Here is an 11,683-nt window from a genome sequence, read left to right as displayed (position 1 = left end):
GGGACACGGGCGCCGACGCAGAGTCCGCCCAGCGGAGGGTGGATGCTCCGCGCCGGCTCCGCGCCGCCCCCTGGCTGCTGGCCGCGCACGCTACACTCGGGCCGCGGAGTCGGGAGGTGGCGGCCGGAAAGACGCAGAGCGCAGCCCAAGTCCTGGAGCAAGGCGCCCCGCGCTGGCCTTCGTCTCTGTGCAGCCCCAGACGTCTCCAGCCCCAGGACCCGGCTGCAGCGACGCACGGGGCCCCCGCAGGCCCTCTCAGAGGCCCCTGTGGGAGTGGAAGTTGCCCCAAGAGGGCCCACTCCGCCCTGGCCACGCCTGCGGTCCGATCTGGCTCGAGACTTCCAGGCCAGACTGGGCCGGTGATGGAGACCCCCAACGCAGGGGCGCAGCCTGGGCTGGCTCGGAAAGCAGAGAGTGGGGAGTGTCCAGTTCCTGGAAAGGACACAGGGCGGGGTGTTTTTGTCCAGCGGAGGAGGCCCGATGGTTGTTGTCAGCAGGAGTGGGGGAGGGGGAGCGCAGGCCCCTGTGAGCAGGGACGCAGGGTGTGGGGCTCACGCAGCAGCTTTGCGTGGGACTGGGGCGCAAGCCACGGGGAGTGTAGGGTGGGCGGGCGCGGGCGTCCCACACAGGCGCATGTGGGTGGGCAGTGGGCAGGGTGCAACGGGAGTCCTTGCACAGTGGGCTCCTGGCGGCGGCAGCAGCACCAGGACCTGGTCAGTCTGTTAGGGCCGGCCAGTCTGCGCAGTTCTCTGGACAGGTCAGAGATCCGTCCCTTTCCAGGTCTTCACTCTACCTCGCGGCCATCGGGAGGCCACGGGGGCGTCTCCTTCAGGCGGGGCCATGGTGGTCTTGGAGACGAGAGCCACCCCCACTAGTGTGCGCCCAAGACAGGCCACAGCTGCCAGAGCTCTTCCTTCTCTCCTATATGGACAGGACTGCGGAAGGGCCAGGTGAGCCTGACCTGGGTGCTGGTGCGAGGCCCTACCTGCCCCTACAGGGCGCCCCAGTTTGTCTCTTCGGGTAACGAAAGCCAGGCCACGGTCTGCGCGCGGTCAGAGAATTCCAACTGTTGGGGAATGGCGCCACCTCGCAGCGCAGGCTAGTAATGCAGGTCCCACTTCGCACCTGGAGCGGGCGGTTCACCCCGCGGCCGGCGCGGGAGGCGGGCTCGGTCTACACAGGCTCCGCCTCCCCAGCTCGAGAACCGTCGGTAACACACATGGGCTGGAGCCCTGGCTACCCTAATCACCAGCTACCCACTGCACAAACAAAATAACCACTGTCTCTGTTGTAACAACTTCACATCCAATCCACAAAGGCCACCCCAAAGCCACGGACGAAGATTTTTTATCTGGCACAATTGATTCGGGGAGGTCTGCGTTGTCGGTGGGCTGCTGTGAGCGGGAAAAGACATAAAGGAACCCCAAAAGTGCGAACTGCAAGGCGCGGTGTACTGAGTCTCCCAGCGTTCCTGGCCCATGAGTTGCAGAGGGACACGTGCCAGGGCTGTGTGTGAGGGCCAGCGCCCAGCAGCCCGAGTTCAAACCCTGGCTCTGCCACTGGGGACCAGCTGTGAGCGTGTTACCTCTCAGTGCCTCAGTTTCTCCATCTGTAAAAGGAGATTCTATTAACAGCATCCTTCCACTCCAAAGAGAATCCTATGAATTACCTAAAGGGGACAGTCTTTGTTCCCTGTCACCTCACCTTGCAGCAAAGGCTTTCAGAAACAGATCCATTGCCAGGCACCATCCAAAAAGAAGGGTGACACCCCCAGACTCCACCACTACTTCCCTAGAGGCTGTCACTACAAACGCTGAGATGCAGAGGAAATAACCCCAGAGCCAGAGTGACATTCCAGGAAGTTTTAGCCCCAGAAGGGTCGATAAAATGGAAAAAAGCTCTCCTGATTTTCAAGAACTTCTGATTTAATTTTATTTGTCCCATCAGATTTACAGCTGGTAGGTACTCTGAGTTCAGAAAGCTGCGTGGCTGTGGTTCTGCAGGGGGCTGGCGGGATCCAGATGGTTTGTGATGGGGGCAGCTGGAGGCTAGAACTGGGCTGAGCCACCCTTCTTTCGCCTGCAGGCTGTTGTTGCTGTGTGCCATCAAGTCAGAAGAGAACCGCTGCCTCTCCAGTGGGTTTTCAGAGGCACTAAATCCTATGGGAGGGGATTGGCTCACCTTCCTCCCAAAGCAGCTGGTGGATTTGAACTGAGTGCCTTTGGGACTGCAGCACAGCTTCTTACCACTAGGCTATACCACCCACAGGAGACACCTCCCATCCCCTTGAGGACCTGGCATCAGGACTTGAAACCTTGTCACCTCCTGCACCCCACTAGACACTGCTGAGAAGATTCTCTCGGAAAGGTTATACCTCATGAGCTTGCCAGCTCTGGGCTGGGCTTAAAATTCCTGCATCCCCAGGGAGCCATGCTGACCAGACCCCAGGAAGTCAAAAGATTTGGGAGTGACAGGAGGCATGCTGCTCCCATCCATCCTGTGGCTTTGAAATCCTAATCAGCCCACATAGCTCCCAACACCCTGAAGTGGGGTGAGTGGGTGCCGAGGGGGCACTGAGGACAGAGCTCTGGCCTGGAGGCAGAACTGTGACCACAGATGGGGTCTATGGTGGTGTTGAGGCGCAGATTCCTGGCCCTAGCCTCGAGATTCCAGGTGGGGTGGATGGGCAGCCCCGGGGTATGCTGCTAGGCTGCCAGGTCCCCCTCCCCCAAGTCCTCTCAACCCTAAACCTCTCGCACCGTCACTTCTAATGTGTTTTGAAAGGGTCAGTGGAGAAGCCTGGAGCCAGTGTAATTTGATTTAGAAAGCCGCAAAGCGTTTCCAAAAGCAAATGCTGGGTCTTAGAAGAACGAAGCATTTGGATTAAAGGCTCCACGGTGTGGCCAACACCATGAGCTCCTAAAGAGGAATTCAAATCCCCATTTCCACACGAGCCCCCCCAAGCAAGGGTGCGCCTCCATGGTCAGGAGAACAGGATGGAGCAGGTAAGACGCTTTCGCGGCAGCTCAGTCCTCTCAGAAGGCCCTGGGCCAGTGCCCTGTCACCTATGCTCCACACATGAAGCTGGATGTGGCCCCTGGGCCGGCCTCTTCTCAGAGCCCAGGTCAGGATGCAGCATCACTGGCATCCTGGGTCCCCCAGAGAGTGAGAGGAGCAGGGCCAAAGCCGGCTCCCAGGCATGAGGCCCCTGGAAGGCATCCCCGTCCCCACCATACACTGTCCCTTCCCGCTGAGCACATGCCAGGCTGGGGCGCCTGCCTGCCCGGATCTGGTTCCTGGTACGGCCCTGCAGCGCTGGGTTATCTTAGCCAGGTCTCTGTCCTCATGCTAGCTCTCTTTCCAGGCCTGGCCCCTCACACACCTCTACTCCCTGCCCCCCCACCCCCAGAACAAGAGGACAAAGGCTATCAGCCACACACCCCAGGGTTTCCAGCTCAGAGATTGGCTTCATTACATAACTGAGGCTGCTCCTGGCCTGCGTGGAGTCCTGTGGGTCATTGAGGGACCTGCCCACGCAGGTGCTGAGAGTGACCTAATTCAGCTCCAGGGCCCCACGTGAGGGCTGTGTACTCTCTCCTCCACTTCATGAACATAGAGGGGGCCCCACAAGAGAGGCTGGCTTGGGTCCCAGAGCCAGGAGGGATGATGCTGGGGCAACGAGGCCCCCAGATAAGTCCCTGATGCTCCTTGGCAAAGGGGCCTGCCCAAAGGACAAGTGCAGGTGACCTTTTGTAATTTAAAGATATGCATGCTTTCCTCTGCAACGGAGCATCATGTACGAGGGAGAGAGAGATACTGACAGAGAAAGAGAGAATGGAGTCTCTGCTGCCCGGCCCACCGGACATGTGATCTTCATTTCCTCTCCAGTGAAGAACATTCTGGAGCAGGAGGTAGGCTGGGTCGAAGGTCTTTCTGAAAGACACCTCCTCTGGTGTTCTCAAGAACCCAGCGTGGAGCCCACACTTGAGGACCCAGCAGAGACAGTCAACAAGGGTGGTCCAAGCCACATGTGCCCATCAACTGCCTCCTGTTCCTCCAAGGATGCTAGGCGATCGGACATACGGACAGGTCATGTGCATCCTGGCCTGTCCCCTGTCGTGTGATGTCTTCAGGGCAGGAGGACACTGCCCAGACCACTGTCAGTGGCTTGGCCGTGTGACCTGCTGTCCTGGACACTGGGAAGTAGGAGGACGGGCCCCAGGCTGCACAGCAGCGGAAGCGTTAGGGCCCTTGCAAGCCTGGCCAGCCGTCCTGTCCTTGGCTAGTAATGGGAAGAGAGCAGGTACAGCCAGCAGTCCTATGCCAGCCTGGCTCCAGGGAAGAGGGCATGAGCTGAGGTGTCCCCTGCCTCAGCGGGCAGCTGAAACCTGGGCAGAGGCAGACCCTCAGAATGGCGAGTCATGGATACGGGAACTGGTTTCCACAGCGAGCAGAAGCTGGCAAGGACCAGGCAGCGCACAGCCCTGTACCCCTTCCCTGGCCATCTCTTCCTGTCTTCTGCTGCTTCTGATGGAGTTGAGACAGAGTCTATTTGAATGTCTCAAACGACGGGAACACACTCAAGGACGAGCCCCCCACTGTCCCCCAGCTGTCACTGGTAACGCAACAACCATCAGGTCTGGGCTTCTGTATACTCAGAGCCGCAAGGCAGCCCTCTCACTCTTCTCTTTCTGGCACGTTCCTCGTTGCCATCACAGGCGTGATCTCAGACAGGCTCCAGCCAGGCCACAGGAGCCACTGTGCCATGTGCCACGTCCTCCTGTGGGCCTGGCAGGGCAGCAGCCACATCACACTCCGGGCGGAGGCCTAACTTTGGGGACTTTCTGTCTGCCTGGTGGAGACTCACCCACCACCCTGAGAAGAGCTGGCTAGTTTCTATCGGGCAATTCATCAAGAACGCCATGAACTAAAACAGACGTGTGTCAACACAGCAGCACCCGAGTGGGGCCTGGCATCCGGCCAGGTGATTAGGGAACACCTGAGGATATGAGATGGCAGAGAATGGAGGGCCCTGGGTGCCAGATTCCTGGGACCAAGCTCCTTCCTCCCAGGGGACATGAGCTTCCAATGTACACTAACCTCCAGAACACATGTCCCACACTTGACCTCCACAACCATACCCCAGATTGGCCGGGGCCAGCTGAGCCAGCTGAGCCTGGACTTGAACTCAGGGGCCTTCTCACTGACCTCTATAAAGAGCACGGCTGCCTCTGAGAAGTGGTCTACTTGAGGACCCTGTGCCATGGACAGCTGCTGACCCCGTCAATTGCCACTCCCAAGTAACTCACGTTGCATGACCCTGGGACCAGGCTCCAGGCTGGCTGGCTACAGGAATAAGGATGTGTGTGCACACGTGTGGCAGATGCACATCTGGGTGTGCAAATGCAAGCATATACCTGTGTGTGCATATGTACCCATGCACATGTGAGCCTGGGTGCACGTATGTGCGCACATCCGTGTGCATTAATTTATGTGTGTATATGTGTGCATGCCTCTGTGTGTGCCCATGCATCCCTGTGTGTGCACATGTGATGGCGGCAGGTGAGGCACAGAGGCTCACGCATCTGAAAGCAGAGCTGTTAACGAATGACTGTCCCATTTCTGAGTCCAGCTCTGTTGTCTGAACATACCCAGCACGCCGAGGTGAAAAAGGTTATTTATAACAGACTTGTGCTTTTCCTCCACCCTCTGGCATCGAGTCTCAGTCAAAGATGGTGCTTCTTCCTCTTTGGAGCTGGTCCAAGGACCAGTGTGTGAGGAGAGGGGTCTCTGCAGGAGGTGTGGGCTTCCGGAGGGCACCTTCCATGCCCACCAGGACTCAGGGCGGACAGACATCTCTGTGCAGAACGAGCTGCCTTCTGGGCCAGTCGTCACCTGACGCTCTGCACGCAACCAAAGGCTGTGCCCCCACCTCTCACTGTCCTATCTGAGCTCTGCTCGGCCACCGCCTCAAGGACTGACCTTCAGATTGTAAATGTCAAGGAAGGTGCATGCTGTGTGGGCACCAAGCTGACAGCCACAATCAGAAACACCAATGCCACCTTCACAGTTACCACGAGCAAAGACCAGTCTGCTGGCAGCCGTGGTGCCCAGACTTCCCAGACGGCGCAGGAGAGGGGCTGTGTCTACCAGCCCGTTCAGGTCCCACTTCTCACCTCCGGGGTCTCTAGTCATCAGGTGGATGCCAGGACACGTGAGGGGCTAGAGCCACCCCTAAGAGCTTCCCTTTATGTCTGCACGTGGAGGCTTCTGGGCTGGAGCCCAGGGTGCTCCCCACTTAGTGAGGAAAGAAAATCACCCCTGGGTTCAGGGTTTGCCTGACATCCTCCCGATGCCCTGCGAGGCCTCTGTGAGAGGGTCAGCCTGGGGCACCCAGCCCGCCTGGCTCCCCGCTGCACCGCAGGGAGGGCAGAGCCCCCGTGTGACCAGGCACCTCCCTTCTGACGGGGTCTCAGTGACATGGGGCTGTTTGCTCTGCTTCTTTTTTCTGTGTCTTCACAAGAACAGGAACTCGAGTGTCAGACAGATCTGGGTGGCATCTTGGGTCTGCCACTTCCTTGCTGGGCCTCTGGGAAGTTATTTAACCTCCCCACATCTGTTCTGAATAAATTCTGCAGAGTTGATATGGAGACCTGGTTCTGCCTCTATCTATGGCACGGCGCCTGTGGCATGGCGACCCTAAGCATTGCTGATTGCGGCCATCAGGTGTGTCCTTGGGCTCTGAGAAGCGCCACGCAGCACCCTGTGAGGAGAGCAGTGTGCCATCACCTGTCCCCTTTTCTCCCGGCCTCAGTCCCATCTGCGGTCCCAGCCCAGCCTCACTCCTGACTGGACGTGGCCTCCCCATGGCAACAGCCTGTGGAGTTGTGAACAACACCCGCGGCACCGCTTTCAGCATCAAGAACGGAGTTCCTCTTCCTGCCAGCCGGGCTCCCACTGCCATGCGTCTAATTCAGTTTAGCTAGTAATTAGTTTTGTATTACTTTACACGGTGATGTTAATACTGATTACAGGGCCTGATAAGTTCGGTAATAAATACAACCACAGGCAGAAAATTACCTTTTTTTTTATTGGTGAGGGCTGCAGTCAGTAGAACGAGACAGGGATTGCTTTAGCAGATGGAATGGCGGGTTTGGGTGGCACATTTACAGCTTAATGCCAGTCCCCGTCCCCACAGAGCCCTCTGGTCCAGGGAGGTGGCCGGGTCTGAGGGTCTCTTTACTGCAGGCAGAACTCTCTGGGATCAGAGGCTCCACGTGGCTCACCCCACAAGCCGTGGCCAGCTTCAGTACCCAGACTGGAATACGCTTAAGGCATTCAGAAAGATTTAGTCTAGGGAAAGACCCCAATTCTTCCCAGACCACCCACCATGTGCTTCTGCAGAAGCATTCACACTCTACCAAGCCAAAACTGGATGCGAATGAGAAGCCAGGCTGGGTGGTGGGGGCTGAGCAGGAAGGGCCGGGGAAAGGGTCCAGGACAGGAACCGGGTCATCTGGCTCAAGTACAGGCTTCCTGGAAGGGACAGACCACTGGGCTGGTTTTCCCCTTAAATTCATCCAGGGGGGTGAGCTGAGGTCTTTGGCTCCAGCACTAGCTAACTCCAAGGATGAGAGAGAGGCAATGTGAAGTCACCTGCTTGGTGACACTTCTCATCCACACACAGCACCAGCACCCACCCCGGTCGGCAACCAGGCCCTGCGCGGATCCCCGCCACAGCTGCTCGGCCAGCCAACAGCTCACTGAACCCCGGGCCAGGAACGCAGGGGTGAGCCGTTAAGTGGGTCCTGACCCACAGGGACCCAGCCAGGCAGAGCACAGCTGCCCCTGGGGTCACCCAGCTGCACGCTTCTCTGAGGAAATGACCTGTAGTGTGAGCCACTGACCTCCCGACTAGCCACCAGCACTTTAACCACTGTGCCACCAGGACTCTGTCGGCCTGCAGCAGGCCCTCCATAAAGCCCGAGAGCAAAGCGACAGTCACACAAGAGCAGGCGAGCAGCCACGTTCTATGCTCTCTGAGTGCTGGAGACACCCAGGGAGTCGCTATAAAAGGCCTTCCCAGGCTGGAGTCCGCACGTCCAGCAGGAAGGGCTCCTTTGGAGTGTCAAGCCCACCACCCTCCGTACACCTCATGGAGTCCTGGACACAGGAGTCAGCTTTCTCAGGACCCTGTCCTACCTTGGCCCATGCCCCCTCCTGGCCCTGGGCTCACCAGGGGACTCAGATGCAACCCTGACACCCAGAGGGACTGCTACCCCTTCTCCCAAGCTTTGTCCAGTTCTTAGGGCGCGGCATGCCCCTCACCGCACCCCCATTTCTGGACACATGGTACAGACAGCTCCTGCACTGCCCACACAAACAGCCATGGCCCCCCACAGGGCATGTGGGCTCCAGAAGCTGCAGGGCACAGGCTGCGCACGCAACATTGTAAACCCCGCTTAACCGAGAGTACGCACAGCTGGGGTCCATAAAAGAAATGCTCGTTAAACGGAAAGATGAGCGAGTTAAGGAAAGAACAGGGTTTGTAACAGGGAGTTCTCATCAAGGATCATGTAACTTAATCTCCCGATTTTAAATAAGTGGATGTTCAGGCTCAGAAGGGTTAAGAGCTCTTCCCAAGGTCACCTAGCCACTGCTTGGCGCAACTGGGTAAGAGTCGGGGCAGCAGGGCTCAAGCTGAGTGTCCCTGGCAGGAGAAGTGCTTCCATCCGAGCGGCAGGTGAGGCCGGTGGGGATGGGCGAGGCGCTCAGCCAGCCCCCGCCCTGCTTTCCACCGTGGCTGAGAGATGGGACTAGAGTGCGCACTGGCACTAACACGCCACTGTGAGGCTCCGTGTAATGCTGCCTCGTCCTGCCTCCTCGGGAGCGTGCAGTACCAGATCAGCCTTGTGTGGAGAAGCTGAAACCACAGGAAATCTAAGGACAAGGCCCACCCAGGCAGCTGGCCTTGCACACAGTAGGTCATCAGTCAATGGCTGGCTTTTGTTGGATGGCTCATCGCAAGTGTGAGGAGAGCAGAGGGCCCAGCATGTGCTCCTGTGCCGTCGCGTGTGCTGAGCCCACACAGCACTTACCCAGCACAGGCAGCAGCCACTCACCTCGCTGTGGCTCCCGCCTCCAGGCAGGCGAACCCACAAACGAGCAGCCTGGAACCTTGGCCTTATGTCCCTCATGAGGACCCTTTAAGGTAGGGAGAGGTGGCTGCTGGGGGGCAAAAAGTGGAGGGGTGCAGCTTAGCTCAGTCCCCAGGGCCCAGTCCTCTCTCCTGAGTCGGGGTGTTATATTCTTCTCAGCTGTCCATGGCATTGTTAAAGACCCAGACCTGTGACTTCCTAGGGCTGCTTGGGGATCGAGATGACAGGCTTCTAGGTATGGGTGTCCTCAGGGAGCTCTCCAAGTCAAAGCAGCCCTGGGGCACTGTTAAAGGTGAGTCAACGGGCCAACCCTGGTGGGACCAGGGTGTCTGGAAGGCTCTGCAGGCTGTCCAGGGTCAGCCCCTCTGTGCAGATGTGAACCAGGAGTGATGCTAAGCAGTGGAACCTTTGCTGGAATCCCCGCCCCATCAGTGCTCTTGGACTTCCAATGAGAAGTGCTGAAATCACAGCCCTGGAGCCTGCACCAGAGAGTGGGGTTATCCCACGAGGGAGGGGCACCTTCCTTCAGGGACATGGACACACACACACACACACACACACTCACTCACTCTCACTCTCTCTCTCTCTCCCTTAGCTCCAGAAAGTACTCCTTCCCAGGGAGGCAGTGAAAGCATCAAGCTCCCAGAGACCCCAGAGGAAGGCTGTGGGCCCCGGGAGCTGGCCATGGTCCTGAAGAAAATATAGCCACTAGCTGGGGGCTGAGGGTGCCGGTATGTGAGCCTGCTGGCTGAGTTTCCAATGGCCAGCAATGTTGGTTTGGATGGGCAAATGCTTCTGCCACCCAGGTGAAGCTCCTAATTGAAGCTGAACCAAAAGTTTCTCCAAAGAACAGGGGATCCTTGAAAAAGATGTGGCGAGAACTAGTGGGAGAAGGTATCCTGTTGTCTGGGAATGGAGGATCAGGTGTGTTGGGAAGCAGGAAAGCCACGGAGCCTTGGAAGGACTCCTGGGCAGGCCCTTCTGGGGCACCTAGACCATTCAGCTCTCATTCCTGGGCATCCAACCGAGCTGTCCACATAGGGCACACACAGAATCCTTGGCCTTTCCTTGATGGAGATGTGCCCGCCCTTTGCTGCAAGTGCACACTTATCTCCGTGCTGTGTGAGTGTGTCTGAGGGTGCATGCACCAGTGTCTGTCCAGCCAACCCTCACCCCCCAGCCAGGTTTCCCCTGTGGCCAAGATGACTTCCTCTCCCCCTCACCCTGAGACATGTAAGGGGACCAGCTGCTTGTGTGAGCAATGGCTAGGAAAGAGGGCTCGGGACACAGCCCCTCCAGACCCGAGGCCATGCTTCTGGGGCTTTGCCAGGGACCAGCAAGGCTTCTAGGCAAAACAAGGGACGCCTGTTCCAGAGTTTTCTCTTCTGTGAGCTCCCTTCCCAGCTTTCTCTCCTTTGTTCCCTCATTTATCCCCAGAGAAGAGGGAGGGAATGAGCGAGTGAGGAGGGAGGGAAGAAGGGAGGAGCCAGGGCAGCTGGGACCTGGGGCCGAAGTACCGCTGCCCTCCCTCCTCCCGGACCTGCAGCTCCAAAGGCCACCATCTCTGGGCTCAGAGCATGGCACAGTGGCGCCATTAGAAAGGACATTTTAATGTCACTCCAAGCAGCAAGGCTCTGGCTCTGGCAGGCTTTTCCCAGCACCCTGGTGCCAAAGGAACACTCCCAGCTCCTCGCACAAAGGAGCCTTTTCCTCCCTCCAGACCTGCCTGCTCAGAGAGGCATTTTAAGATGGAGAACCCCAGCCAGACACTTGGGCTCTGTAGGCACCTGGTTCAGGGATGAAGCGCTGGGCTTGAGATGCCCGCGGATCCCCAAACACACCCCGCATGCCACTCACACTTCCCGCCAAGCATGTGGTCACAACCCCCCTGCCAAGCCCTCCACACCGAGCCCACCGCACGCCTGTGCACCCCAGTCCTGCGCACTGCTGTCCTTGCGGGTCTCCACAGCCCACCTCACCTGCCCAGCAGCCTCCCATAACCCCAGGGCAGCTATGCCCAGCGGGGGATCGGCCGTGGAGGGCGGTGGCATGGATCGGTTGGTCTCCCTCTGAAATCGCCCTCAGTCACCCTTCACATGATAACAGTCAAGGGAACACCTTGCGCTGAACTTCTCGTAGGGATTGGGAACACCAGGGGCCGGGGGTACGCACTGGGGGGAGATAGTGCAACAGCGCTCGCCCAGTTTGGGGGGACCTGGACCCAGTCTTGGGCAATCTGCGCCCCTCCCTCCGCTAGGTCCGGCGCTCCGGCCCCCTCCCCAGCCCCAGGGCAGGGGGCGCGCGGTGTTCAGCATCTGCCCGACTTGGCCGGGCTCCCGGTGGACGGCGCGGCTGGAAGGGAGGAAAATGGCGTTGGCTGCACGTACTTGAGTGAGTTCGGTGCCCATCAGGATGAGGAGCAGCAGGCAGAGGAGCTTCCGGGCCGGCGGCATGTCTCGCGGCCACCTCCGGCGTCCCGGCACGCAGGGCCCTCGGTGCGGCGGCTGCGCGGCGCTCGGCTGGCC

General features: G+C 58.7%; 1 protein-coding gene across 1 annotated transcript in view; it reads right to left on the bottom strand.

The window, feature by feature from the left end:
• OLFM1 (olfactomedin 1) overlaps positions 1 to 11,664 on the bottom strand; it is a 40,544-nt gene extending 28,880 nt beyond the window's left edge. Inside the window, exon 1 of the mRNA XM_006902378.1 lies at positions 11,546 to 11,664. Coding sequence (XP_006902440.1) covers positions 11,546 to 11,611 — 66 coding nt within the window. The 5' untranslated portion in view covers positions 11,612 to 11,664. The remainder of the gene's footprint in view (positions 1 to 11,545) is intronic.
• Between the last annotated feature and the right edge of the window lie 19 nt (positions 11,665 to 11,683).

Source organism: Elephantulus edwardii, unplaced genomic scaffold (assembly GCF_000299155.1).
Source record: "Elephantulus edwardii isolate Elephantulus edwardi_28Jun2011 unplaced genomic scaffold, EleEdw1.0 scaffold00401, whole genome shotgun sequence".
Taxonomy (NCBI): domain Eukaryota; kingdom Metazoa; phylum Chordata; class Mammalia; order Macroscelidea; family Macroscelididae; genus Elephantulus; species Elephantulus edwardii.
Note: the sequence above shows the minus strand (reverse complement) of the source record. Positions and strands in the feature narration are given on the sequence as shown.